The 13,268-nt window shown below is 47.4% G+C and overlaps 1 protein-coding gene across 14 annotated transcripts in view; it reads left to right on the plus strand.

Moving 5' to 3' along the window:
- Positions 1 to 13,268, plus strand: part of LOC144929069 (uncharacterized) — an 84,025-nt gene continuing 70,757 nt past the window's right edge. For 9 of the 14 annotated variants that reach the window (XR_013634446.1, XR_013634445.1, XR_013634448.1 and 6 more), the window contains exon 1: positions 83 to 7,950. Coding sequence is in view for 10 of the 14 variants with exons in the window: in XM_078848045.1 (XP_078704171.1) it covers positions 7,949 to 7,950 (2 nt within the window). In the remaining 4 variants the exon portion in view is untranslated. Of the gene's footprint in view, positions 14 to 82; positions 12,746 to 13,268 lie in introns of those variants that run through there. The other 5 variants (XM_078848038.1, XM_078848039.1, XM_078848040.1 and 2 more) reach the window with 5 other exon arrangements.

Raw genomic sequence — 13,268 nt, forward strand, 5'->3', positions numbered from 1 at the left:
CGCCCCCCCAAAGGTGAGCGAGACTCGGCCCCCGCCTGCCGCGGGGAGAAACCCGCCTGCCGGGGGGGCGGGTTATGGGGCCCCCGGGGGGGGCGGCGGCGGGTTATGGGGCCCCGGGACGGACCCCTCCACAGTCTCTGGTTAAACTGCCCCACGGCTAGAGCCCTGACTTGGACTTCGGGAGAGGGCTGCTGGGGTCTGAGCTCCGCTCCAGCCTGGGTGCGACGCTGGGCCATTCACTGGGCCCGGGCCACAAAGGTATTTCGGCTCCTATGGGGGTGGCCAGGTAGCAAGTGTGAAAAATCGGGACAGAGTGTGTGTGCGAGGGGCGTAATAGGCACCTGTATCAGAAAAAGCCTGGACTGTCGGGACTGTCCCTATAAAATCCCACCCTCCGGGATTATTGTCCCCTGATTTCAGTGGGTGATTAGATATTTTTGTGGACCTGGGCAGGCTGCAGACCTGTTTTTTTAAATGCGACTGGGCCCCGCTCGGCTCTTGGGGAGAGGTTCCGAAATCCTGGGCGTAGGGAGGCGGCACCGCCCCCTGCGTGGGGGTCTCCCCTGCAGCCCTGTCTTGGCCTTCGGGCCTGTGCCCTGTTCGCAAGGAAGAGGCGGCGTTTAGCCCAGTGTCAGAGCGCTCAGCTGGGGTATAAAGCAGCCCTCCTGCGCGTCCCTTCTCCACCGAATGCAGCCTTATTGGGAGCCTTGCAATTAAAGGCATAAATATAGCGTTTATGCCATTTTCTGAGAAAAAATATGGGGATTCTGTACATTTAGTGCAATTCTAAATCAAGTCCAGCAGACAGGTGTTCCTTGTCTTAATGGCAGAAGAATACATTGCTAACATGCATTCTTAGCAAAAGCGAATTTTAATGCAGTCCGTGCATTTCTAAATAGTCATTAAATAATTGACAAAACCTTAGGGCAGGCCTACACCTAAAACCCTGCTTTGGCAGAGATGCAGTACTTTAATGTAAAGACGTTCTAGGCCGAAGGGAGAGACCTTTCCCATTGGCATAGTGAATCCACCTCCAGGAGAGGAGAAGGGAGACCCTCCCACCGACCTCCCTTTGGCTACTCTAGGGGTTAGGTTGATATAACCATGTCCTTCGGGGTGTGGATTGATGTAAGTCTGTATTATAGCCCACACCTTGGTAACAGCAGCATAAAGAAGTATCAATACATATATAGAAGCATTAGAGAAAAATAATTTTAATGCGGTTAATACAACGAGCAATCCTGCGGCACCTTAGAGACTAACAAATTTATTTGGGCATAAGCTTTTGTGGGCTAAAACCCACTTCATCAGATGCATGAAGTCTGTGGTTAATGCCATTCTAAATAAAGCTGATTAAACAATTTCACAAAGGTGACCAAATATGAGTGATAGAAAGAGAAACTATAATCATAGACCTAGTTACATATTACAGAGGTATAGCCACCTTTCAGAGATAACCGGGAAAGTTTTAAAACAGCAAGAAAGGGGGAAAAAGGCAGAAAAGAGAAAATATGGCATAGAATCATAGAAGTGTAGGACTGGAAGGGACCTCAAAGGTCATCTAGTCCAGTCCCCTGCACTCATGGCAAGACCATGTAATAACCAGGGCCATCCCTAGGGGGGGTGCGGGGCCCGGGACAACCCCCCACGCTCCACCCTAGGCCCCGCCCCTACTCCACCCCTTCCCCCAAGCCCTGCCTCCGAGCGATGCCAGGAGCTGGCAGGGCGCAGCAGGGCCAGGCTGGTAGCACGGCTGCTGGCCCCTGCTCCCGCACTGCCCTGGCCCTGCCAGGTCCTCCTGAGGCGGGGGTGCGGTGGAGGAGCAGGGCCACCCAAAGCGCAGGGCCCGGAGTGACTGCCCCAATCCGTCCTATGGACGGCATGGCTCTCTGGTAATAACTATACCATTCCTGATGGGTGTTTGTCTAACCTGTTCTTAAAAACCTCCAGTGACGGAGAGTCCACAACCTCCCTAGGCAATTTGTTCCAGTGCTTAACTACCCTGACAGTTAGAAAGTTTTTCCTAATGTCCAACTCAAGCCTTCCTTGCAGCAGTTTAAGACCATGTCCCCCCAAATACCCACTCCTCTTTTTTTCTAAGACAGCCCTTCTTTGCAGCACCTTCACTGAAGTTGGCCCAGTAAAAGATATGACCTCACCCACCTTGTCACAGGATCGTCGGTCAAGGGCCACAGTTTATCTTTGTGAGGCTGCCTGGGACGACGTGCCTGTGTTAAAGTATAATTTAAACAAATTACAAACATGCTTGGTACATGCGTGTTCATGGGAGGGAGGCCTTTCGAGTGATGCCCAACTCAGCCCAGTTCCCATGACACTGTAATAAAAATGTCCAGCAACTGGAGGACCTGGGAGCCGGGTGACACCGAGTCCCTCCGCCACAGCGCAGAGGGTGAGACAACTGAAATTACAATTCTGTAGATTGTTACACATGGAATGACACATCTCCTACCTTTCTGTCATTTACTTGCACACAGAATTACACATGCTCCCATGCCTTGGGGAAGGGGCTCTATGTGCTCTAGACCAGACTTTCCAACTTGTGGATCGGGACCCAAAATTGGGTCACTGGAATGTTTCGGCTGACAGTGCTTGTGATGGCTGCAGGGAGATTAAAGAACAGGAGCCTGTCTGTGCAGCCTGTTGCAAGGCTTTCTGCTGCCGCCATCTTTGCTGGGATTAACTCCTGAGGCAGAGACCCCCGGGGAGTGAGGGAGAGGTTGAAAGGGCTGGGGATGGGCAGGAAAGTGACTGTCTGCCCCAGGAGCCTCAGATCTTGCACCCTGGGGAATCAGCTCTCTTGTTAATATGTATGTAGGAGGGATCAGAGCCGAGGAAACGGGCAAGGGGGCTGCTGCCTTCAGCTAGGGTGACCAGATGTCCCGATTTTGGGATCTTTTTCTTATATAGGCTCCTGTTACCCCCCATCTCCTGTCCCAATTTTTCACACTTGCTGTCTGGTCAAGGAGCAAACCTGGGAATGGGAGGAAAATAGTGAGAAAGGGATGGCCGCGGGGTCATAAACAGGCCCCCGGAGGGGTTTCTCCGCTGTATCTCTGGGGAGCAGAGTTGCCAGGATGAAAATAAGATGGAGAGAACAGGAAGGAAGGAATGGGAGGGGAGGGGAGGGAGAGACAGTTTGAAATGTGGTAGGTTTAACAAGTAACAGGGAGAGGAGAAGAGCAAGTAGCAGAGGGGACACGGGAGAAGGAGGGCTTTATTCCTCCTTTATCTAATCTAACCCCCTTCCCAGCCCCTCCTCCCTCAAAGCCTGCGTTGCCAGACAGACAAATCTACCCAACATGGAAGTGTTGGCAGTGATGTGTTTGCTTTGTCCGACATGTCAGGCCCAGCATGACGTGGAGCATGTTTGTGTTTATGAACCTTTCCTCACGCACACCTCTTGCTGGGAATAATGCGACGGTCCCTGAAATGCTGCACACAGATCTCTTGGAAGCATCAGGGTCCTGCTCTCCCTCCCTCCCCCCCACATCTGAGCAAACTGACTATTTTTTATTGAGGCCACACACAGAGCAAGGGGGCCCCTTAATAAATCTCTGTTTGACACACCCAGGCCTTAATAGTGGCTTTAAAAATAGTGATGTTTTGCTGGGGAGAAAAGGTCTGTCACATTTCATCCCCAAAGGGAGACATTTCCTCTCCTAGTGTTGGCACTTTCCCTGTCCCCTCCGCATGCTATTTATTAGAGCGACTACACGATGGCAGAGAGCTCTGATTACAGGTTTAGCCAGTTTACTTAGCTTCTGTTGCTTCCAGCCAGAACAGCGAGTCAGATGGTGTACCCAGGGTTTTTAAAGGTGGCCTGCCGAAGAACAAACTGGCCAGTTTTGTGACCCTTTTTGCTTTTTTATGATCAGTAAAAAGGTCCAAAGGTTTTTTTTCTTCTCCCCTGCTATGTCTGTTTTTAAATATTGTAAGTTCTTGTCTTAAGTACCCTAAGAGAGGCTGTGGCACCTGGAGAACCAGTAGATCTGTAGCATTGAAGAAATAGAATCAATTTTAATTTGCCTTATCTCAGGATTTTTTTTAGCACTAATCCCCGTAGTACCTCAGAGCCAGATTTTCCATCACTGCACCAGAAATCAGTGGTAGTTATGAGTGCTCAGAGCCTGTGAAAATTTGGTGCTGTATGACTTGATTGAGAGGAGAAGGGACTTTTATTCAGATAGTTTAAACATTTTTTAATTGGTTTGATTCTAGTAAATACTTGAAAGAAAATATCTGTTTGTTCAAAATTCAGCAATGCCCCCCATTTTCAAGCTGCCCTGATGTTTCTGAAGGGGGGTAAAAACAGAATGTTCTTTCTTTCTCCCCCTCCTTCTCTCCCCCCTCTCAAATTCTTGAAGATTATCCCTCTGATGTTGCCTTATTTTCTCACTAATAATACACAACATATAAAAACCTTGGATTATGCGGTGTTTCCTACCCTTTTAATCTGCAACAATTTCCCCTTGTTTTGCAGAGAAGGTGTTGCCCTGAGTTACTATCGCAGATATGTGGAGAGGACCTGAAGAAGGGGAATAAACTCCCCACTAATCAACTTTCCCCCTCATGTCTTAATCCCCCCCACACACACACACTTTATGTACATTAAAATTGACTCACTTGCTGTCTTGCCCCATATGTAGTAAACATCACAGCCGGGAGCCTCCCCCCATTCAGTCTCTGCTGCTCAGTGGTCTGGGCCCAGGGGACCTAAATATCATTTGAAGCTTCAGGAGAAGAGCCATGGTCCACAGCTCCGTTCCTCGGGCACAGCGTAGCCGTGAGCAGGTGGGGTAGAGCTCATTGGGGCTGGAGATAAAGAGCTACACAAAGAGCTTTCTCAGGAGCTGCTCCCAGGCTGTGGGACAAGAGCATCCCCATGCTGCCTTCCCAGGGCCAGGTGCACTTTTTACACCTGCCTTCAGTAATTCGCAGAGACGACAGGCATCACATCCACAGATACACAAATAATAAATTACATTTTAAAAAACCTCATGGAAATTCCCCTTTGGGGAGAGGAGGGAGCAGGCGAGAATCCCAGGGGACGAATGTGAGACGTGTGGCTGGTGCCCAGCTAGACGGTGCTGGGACCCTGCAGGCATGAGGGGCTGTAAGGACCAAATAGAACAGAACACGGGGGAGTGGTGCTGCCCGGCTGCTAACGGGGCAGTTGGCTGGACCCTGAGTGACTGGGTTAAACTCCCAACTACTCATTAAATACTGATATGAAATCCTCTGCAGACAGTGCCCCATTTCCCCAAATTATGGAATATCAATAAACTGCCCAGCCCGTTTGCCACACCCCAACTCCACAGTTCCCCTCAGCCCAACTTCGATCCCCAACCCCAGCTGCCAATCACCGGCCCCTCCTCCATTGCTGGAGTACGGGCCATATTTTTAAAAAGGACTTAGGTGCCTAAACATGCAGATAGGTCTCTAGTGCAGTTTTCAGAAGCATCCATCTGTGTCTTTAGGCGCATAAATATTGCTTAAAAATCTGTCCCTTAGTGTCCTCAACTGAGACGAACCCCAGTTTGCCCTGACCCAATTTGCCAACCCCCTGTCCATGCTCCACTCCTGCCGCTCCCAACTGCCCTGGGACCTTCCAGCTCATCCTGTCCCTGCCCCTGTTAAGGCAGCATCACCCAGAGGTCCCTGCTGCCCATGTCGGTGGCTGACCTGGGGGCATCAGTTACGCAAGATAGAGATAAAATCTCCCCAGATTTTGTACATTTTCTCTCTAATTATCTCTTACTAATGCTGTAAGAAAGTTGGGGGTATGGGTGTATTTTTGTTCAAAAGTCATGGCCACGGCTATTTAAAATAGCTGTTTTGGTGCAGTCAGTACCACAAACAGGCCCTAAACTCTTGTTCAGTGTCAGGTGGGCGGCAGAGTCCTGTACCCTCCAAAGGGGATGGATACCGTCCCCCATTCCTCCAGTCCCCACAGAGTGGCAGCTCTGGTGGGCCTGGGCTGGGCCGGTGGAGGGGCACCTCTCCCCACCTGCCTGGGCGGCTCTTGAGAGCCTGGTGCATGGCCACGCAGCTTAGAGGGAACGAAGGTGGGTGTTGCAACCTGGTGCACGGGGTCGCAACACCACTCACATTTGTGGTGTGTGCTAAAAGTTGTGCTTTCTGCAACAAAGCAATTTTCTTACTGAATTCTTCAATTCTGAGTACAGATCTAAATTCCCCTTGAGTCGCCTCTTTTCTCCCTAGTTACTGAATAAGGATATAAAATCCCCTCACATTTTTCTCCAGTTATCGACTATTAATATCAAATCTCCTCAGATTTTGCCATTTTCCATCTCATCCTCAAAGTTTGATTAAAAAAAACAAAGCTCCTCACACCTTGCCCCCGTTCCCGCTATTTTAAAAATATTTATATAACATGTTCTCAGATCCCCCTCCCCTCCCATACATACACCTTTTGAACTGAAGGAATTTGTCTGTATTTGGAAAGAAATGTGACTGACGAAGACATACTGCTGAGTGTGTTTTTAGGATTGTACTGCTTTATAACGGGCTCAGGTTTAAAATCACGGAACATGCTTTGTGAGAAATATCCCGCAGAATCATCAGGTCTCGCTTGTTCTCTTTCCCCTGAGCAGGATTTCCAGGGTTGATGTAGTTTCCCGGTTGGAATGGGGTGAAAAGCCAGGGAAAGGAAAGGGAGCTGCTGAGAGGGTGAGGAATAAAATCACTTGACACAGTTAAGTATCAGCAAGCGAAGCTGTAATTCCCACCAGCGCCTTCTAAATAGGGTTGCCAGGTGTCCGGTTTTCGACGAGAACACCCAGTTGAAAAGGGACCCTGGTGGCTGACAGCACTGCTGACCGGCCGTTAAGGGCCTGTTGGTGAGGTGCAGCAGGGCTGGGCAGGCTCCCTGCCCAGCTCCGCGCGGCTCCCGGGAAATGGCCAGCATGTCCTACTCCCAGGCAGAGGGGTGGCCAGGGGGGCTCCACGTGCTGCCCCCACGCAGCAGCAGCTCCCATTGGCCGAGGCTTGAGTTGCGGTCCGTGCCCTGGAGGTGACCCTGCCCTCTGTCTCCCCGTCGCCAGCACCCAGGAGCTCAAGGTATCCCCATCTCGGAGCGCTGCAAGGGGCTCTGGGAATGGGGCTGCTGGAGGGGAGGCAGATGTGAGAGTCCCTCTCGGGGCTCTGTGGCCTTCAGGGACTCCTGCACATCCTCCCCTGTAGGGCCCCACATCCTGTCGGTGCTGCGTGCCTCAGCCTCTTCCCAGCTCACCAGTGGGGCCCTTCTGGTCTCGGACCTCTGGCTCTTGCCGATCCTGGGCCCTGGTGCAGTGGCCTGGCCCTGCCTGGGTCTGCGGCCTATAGCAGTGCCACGGGCTAACCCTTGCCACCCCCACTGTGTTTGCTAACCTCCGCAGGCCAGGGAGCAAGCTAGAGGTTGGGGATGAGAATTAAGCAAGTGTCAAACCTGTTTGTTAAAGCTGCAAAACTTCCCAAATGAACTACGGTACACAAGAAATTAATGAAGGTCCTGTAGCTGCTGGAATGAAAAGCAAGTTTAGTAGTTCCCAGATGTTCTGTCCTTTGGTATTAAGGGCCCTGTTTGCTCTAGCCACCACAGTATCTGATACTCCTTCCTGAGATTTCCCTTTAGTGTTCAGGCCATATAATTAAAAACATGTCCAAACTTTAAATCCAATCAAGGATTTGGAAAAGTCCCACCATTGCTGAAATTGCCATGTATTTATGAGTGATATTACAAAGTAAAAATCACAGTGAGATTATAAAAGTCCTGTAATTTAGTATTTATGTGCTTAGATACTACTGTGATGGGTGACACAGACAAAGAAACATAGCTACAGAGTGGAGCAGTCCAGCTCAAAGAACAGAACGATTCAGGCTGAATCATTCAGGATTTCTGTTTCTGCTTCTAAATTTGAAACAGCAAATGTAAGTAAAATTAATGTTCAAAAAGTTGTTTTTAGCACCAAAAGAGACATTAACGTACAATCATACATGATTAAGAAAATATACATGATCTTTAACAACAACCCTGCTGAAGTACATATTCTGACAGAACTAGGACTTATATGTTTAATTTCTAAAATTCTTTTTGAGGACTCTTGGTAAAGGAAAAGCTCTTTTATAAGGAAAACCTTGCCCACACAAGATATGATAGCGTCTAACTCCCAACTCAGGAGCTAAATATGAACCCTTGTCTGGGAGGGGGTGGCAGCAGGCAGAGGGGTACTTGATAACCAGGTGGCAGAGCAGAGAACATGCTAAGGATGGGTGAGTGAGTAATATGGCCTTGTGGTACAGCTAATTACCTTGTATGCTAGTTCATTCTTGTGTGCTGTTTAGAAGCTGGTAAGTAATTCCAGCTAATTCAGTTTTGTTCTGTAGGGGAGCTCCAGTGGCTGTGAGAAATAGGCTTGGGGGACTCGGGGTCACCAGCTGTTTTTATCCCCCTGAGGTTGACCTGCTGAATCCTTCTCCTCCTTTTTTGAGAATTTTTATTTCCTTGGGATGGAATTTTTTCCAAGGGCCCCTGTTGTCAGTTCATTTGGGGCCATGTTGGAATGTTACTGTCATGGACAGGCCAGGGGCTGTGAATGTTTGTTTACTGCCCGTGACCTGTCCATGACTTTTACTAAAAATACCCAGGACTAAAATGTAGCCTTATCTGTTAGTGAGGAGAACAGTGTCCCAACAATGAAGGGCTGGGAGATTAGGAGGCTCAGAGTACTAGTTAGTGGGAGCCAGACCCTGTCCTCTTCAGGTCAAGGGTGTGAATCCAGCTGTAGGCCAGTAATTAGTCCCATTCGGTTCCATAAGAATATTCAGGTGAACAAGGGCTTGCAGCATCACGCCCTAGGTTCAGTCCCACGTTCGTGTTATAACTGGCACTCCCAGCAAAGAGACAGAAGTGGGAATCAAGAGCAACAAGATACCTCATGGCTGGGAGGCTCCACCGCACAGCTGAGGCACGTTGGTGAGGGCAACACAGAGAAGCTTGCATTGCCGTTGCTCCCCCTGTCTGTTCGCTAGATCCACCTTTTGTCTCATATGTAGACGGTAACACCTTTGGGGCAGGGACTGTATGTTACAGACGTGTACGTTGCTTAGCGCAATTGTCTGGTGTAAGTGCTACTGTCATACAAATAAATAATGTTTACAACATTACTTCAATGTGTCGAGCACTTAAGGTGGAATCATGTTGCACTTTTTATAAAAGATATAACCTAGAAGATATATCACTGGATTTAATCTAATTCTCTGTCCTCTATACAGCTAGTATTTTTGCACTGGAATGGTGAGACTTTTGGCTGGTCCCCACGTAATAGGAATGTAATTAATCCAGTATTTCAGATCCTTTTGTTTTTTCCAATATAAATTACTCGGTGGTAAAAAGCAGTGAGTAGCAGCTTTGTATCGACTGAGTTATGGAAAAGGTGACCTGCATCAGTGATTAATCTTGCTTTTTGATTAGTCTGAGTCCTAAAGCGCCTACCCAGTATTTTGCACTAAGGTAGATGTTTAATCATAATGATAATTAGCTAGCAGAATGCAGTTTGATGTTACTGAAATCTACCTAGGGCCATTTATAACCAATTTTACATGTAATGCACTGTTGTTTTCCTTTATCTATATGTATATAAAACCTTTAAGACATGGCTTTTGGGGTGTGTGTGGGGGGGGTTTAGTTATTACATACATTTTCTCCAGTTAACCGGTGTCCTCTTCTTTTGTATAGCATTTAGCAATAACCACTATTCTAGCAGAGGGTCCAAATCCTATAAATTAAGGGTTGCCTTCACTCCAGATTGTGCAAGTAAACCACCATTTTTGGTATGGCCAGAAGTCTCAAGGTTACTTGGCACCCATAAAAATAGCACCCCATTGCAACTGCCCATCACCAATATGGCGATATTTTGAGATGAGGTGACAATGTAAGCGTCAGGACAGGATGATGACCATTGAATATCCCCATCTTACTATGTATATGGCAGATAGATATTTTTTAAACTATGCCCTGCTCTCTTCTGGGTGGGTTTTTTATTGTCTTAAAGGTTAAAACAAAATTCTGACTCTATTATCTTAATACAGTTGAGTTAATATATCAACAGGTTAGTGCCTTGTTTTGTGAATCTTGAGAGCAGCTGGTATCCAGAGTAAATGATATTGTTATCTTATAGCTCTCACATCATTTTGTCATGGCTTAATAAAACTGTACTAACCATGAAAAATGGTGACACTGTAAGCATGCCGTTTTCTGTTTGATGTGCCGGCTGCAGTTTCATGCTGTTCGCAGGGTGGTGCTAATTGAACTGATGCAAATATAGAGAGGTCTTTGCAGAACCGGATGTTACACACGCTGGTCAAAACACCTGTGTTAACTTTAGCTCCACTGAAAACAGAAAATAGCTTATGACAAATTATAGAGGCTAATATAATACAATAGAATAGAATAGAAAAAGTCCAGTTTTAAGGGGACCTGTGCAATCAGAAGTATTGACCGGACACCATAAGTCCGGTTACAATAATTTTCTATCATTTTCTAGTGTGCTGTAAAAAATAAAACCTAAAATTAGCGTAATATATCTGTCAAAACAATATATATGATTGAATCTTTGAATAACTTTTTCAGTCTACAATCAGAAGCAGTAGGGATCAACTAGCCTTTAAAGAGCTAAGCCAGCCGGCATCAACGGTCAGTAATGTAGTTAGCGTTTCCCCATCCACAGTCAACACTGTTTTATCTATCAGCTAAATTGTGCTGCAGTTACACTAGTGCGAGGTGAAATGGCGGAACCCGAAAAGAAAAGGATTCGAAGGCTGTGCTCTTTTAAAGACGAGTGGTTGCAACTCCCAGAGTATCAGAATTGGCTTTCAAAGGCAAGTGAGGAGTCGGGATACTGTTCTATTTGTCGTGTTCAATTCAAGATTCAGTTTGATTCTGTAAAAGCTATCCAGCATCATGCAGAGACAGCGGGTCACGAAATCAAAGTACGAGCACAAGTCCAGTCCAATATAATCGATAAATTCTTCGTATTGCCTGATACCTCCGAAGAAGAACAGGTGTGCACGGCTGAATTGCTCTTAACATACCATGGAGTTAAACACCACCACAGCTACCATTCTCAAGACTGTGGAAATAAACTGTACCCCTCCATTTTCACTGATTCCAAGATAGCTTCCAAAATTCACTGTGGAAGGAGAAAAGCGGAGGCTTTGATTGAGAATGTATTAGCCCCTCATTCATTAAAACTGGCTGTGCAAGACATTGGATCAGCATCGTTCTCAATAGTGACAGATGCTTGGAATAAAGGGAACACAAAATTATTCCCAGTTGCCCTCCACTACTTTAATAAAGATAAGGGAAGCTGCACATGTATCCTAGACTTTTTCGAGGATGCAGATGAGACCTCAGAGGCAATCGCAAACAACGTAAGAAGTTGTCTTCAAAATGCTGGTCTGATACATAATAAAATTGTGGCATATGGAGCAGACAACGCATCTGTCAATTTTGGAAAGCACAAGTCTGTTTTGGTGCACCTAAAACAAATGTTGGATTTACCAAATCTTGTGCCAGGGCATTGCAGCACTCACATAGTGCACAACACAGCAAAACATGGCTTGAAAATGCTCTCTTATGATGTAGAGAACTTGGTCATCAAGGTTTTCAGTGAATTCTCGTCCAGTGCAAAGAACATTAGTGAGCTTAAAGAGTTCTTTGACTTCCTGGAGACAGACTATTCGGAAATCTTACGCCATGTACCTACACATTTTTTGACCCTTTTCACTGCCGTAGACAGGTTACTGAAGCATTGGCCTGCCCTCAAATCTTACTTTGTGAAGAAAGGAGAGGAAAAAGTGAGCTGCGCAATATGGGCCTTTCTCTCTGAGCAGGAGGATGCAGTATCCGATGATGACATTGTTACACTTCCCGAGCTGTACGTCTACTTTGTGCACAACATTCTGAGCCAATTTAACAACACCGTAAAGGTTCTTGAAAGTGATTACATTCAGGTAACTGAACTGTATGGCGTATTCAACAGGCTGAGAAGAGAGATTCAGAATCGACAAGAGCAAGGCTTCTATGGGTACAAGGCGACACAGTTCTTGAAGAAACTGCCGCCTAATGAGCAGAATAAATTTGTTGGAGATGCCCAACGGGCTTACACACGCATGCTGCAGTACCTAGAAAAGTGGTTTGATTTCAGCGAAAACTCTTTCTATGTGCTGTGTGCACCACTCAACCTAGACGGACCTCTTGAGCTAGACAAACTGTGTGCTTTGACTGCAAACTGGGACATTCAAGTAGACGGAGATGAACTATTTACAGAAATGTGCTCACTGAACGATGCGCTACCAGCCCTAAAGAGTTTGACAAATGATGCTGAATTGCCATTGTCCCCCCAGCAACAAGAGCGCCGCCATCGAATCAGTGTCTCCGAGGTGTGGGTAGAATTCTTTAAGCGCTGGGAGGCCCCAAATTTACTTAAAATTGTGCAGCATGTGCTTGCCGTACCACCCACCAACGCCTTTGTGGAACGCGTTTTCAGTGTTATGAAGAACTTGAGGACTGGCGAAAGGAATCGGCTCCGTGTGGGCGCGGTGAAAGCTGAGCTATTCGTGCACTTCAACTACACAATGACATGTGCCGAGTTTGCTGGATTTTTGAAGACAAAAGCAGCGAAGGAGCTTGTGGCGGCAGCGAGGCAAGAGCAGAAGTATGAACGTAAGTCGCTTCACTGGCCACGCTCATTAAACCTGGTTTTGTTTTATTTTGTTTGTATCTTCGTTGCATTGCAGACGCAGTTAAAAAGTAGTGTTTAAAATCTCTCCCTGGTGAGGCGAAGGCTATGTGAGTCTCACGTTCCGTCTCCCACATTCAAACTATTGCAGCTCCTGGCCTTCTACCGGTGCCTGCTCAGGCCTTGCAGTGAAAATGAGCGAGTGAACGAAGGTGGGAGAGAGCGAGCGATGGAGGGAAGGGGGTGGAGTGAGCAGAGGTGGGGACTTGGGGCAGGGGGCGGGGCAAGGGTGTTCGATTTTCTGCAGTTAGAAAGTTGGCAACCCTACTTCTAAAGCCCCCCAGGGTCTGCTTCATCTTAGCCAGATCAGAGTTGTTCCTAGAACTCTAGACACTTGGCAGTAGCGCCCTCTCTCCTGCCCTCACTACCTCTGATTTTTCAGATGGGACGTGGTGTCCAGATTTGTCCCTTTCTCTCTCTCCCTTGGGAAAAGTTTGGGGAGGATTT

This window comes from Lepidochelys kempii, chromosome 11 (genome assembly GCF_965140285.1).
Source record: "Lepidochelys kempii isolate rLepKem1 chromosome 11, rLepKem1.hap1, whole genome shotgun sequence".
Classification (NCBI taxonomy): domain Eukaryota; kingdom Metazoa; phylum Chordata; order Testudines; family Cheloniidae; genus Lepidochelys; species Lepidochelys kempii.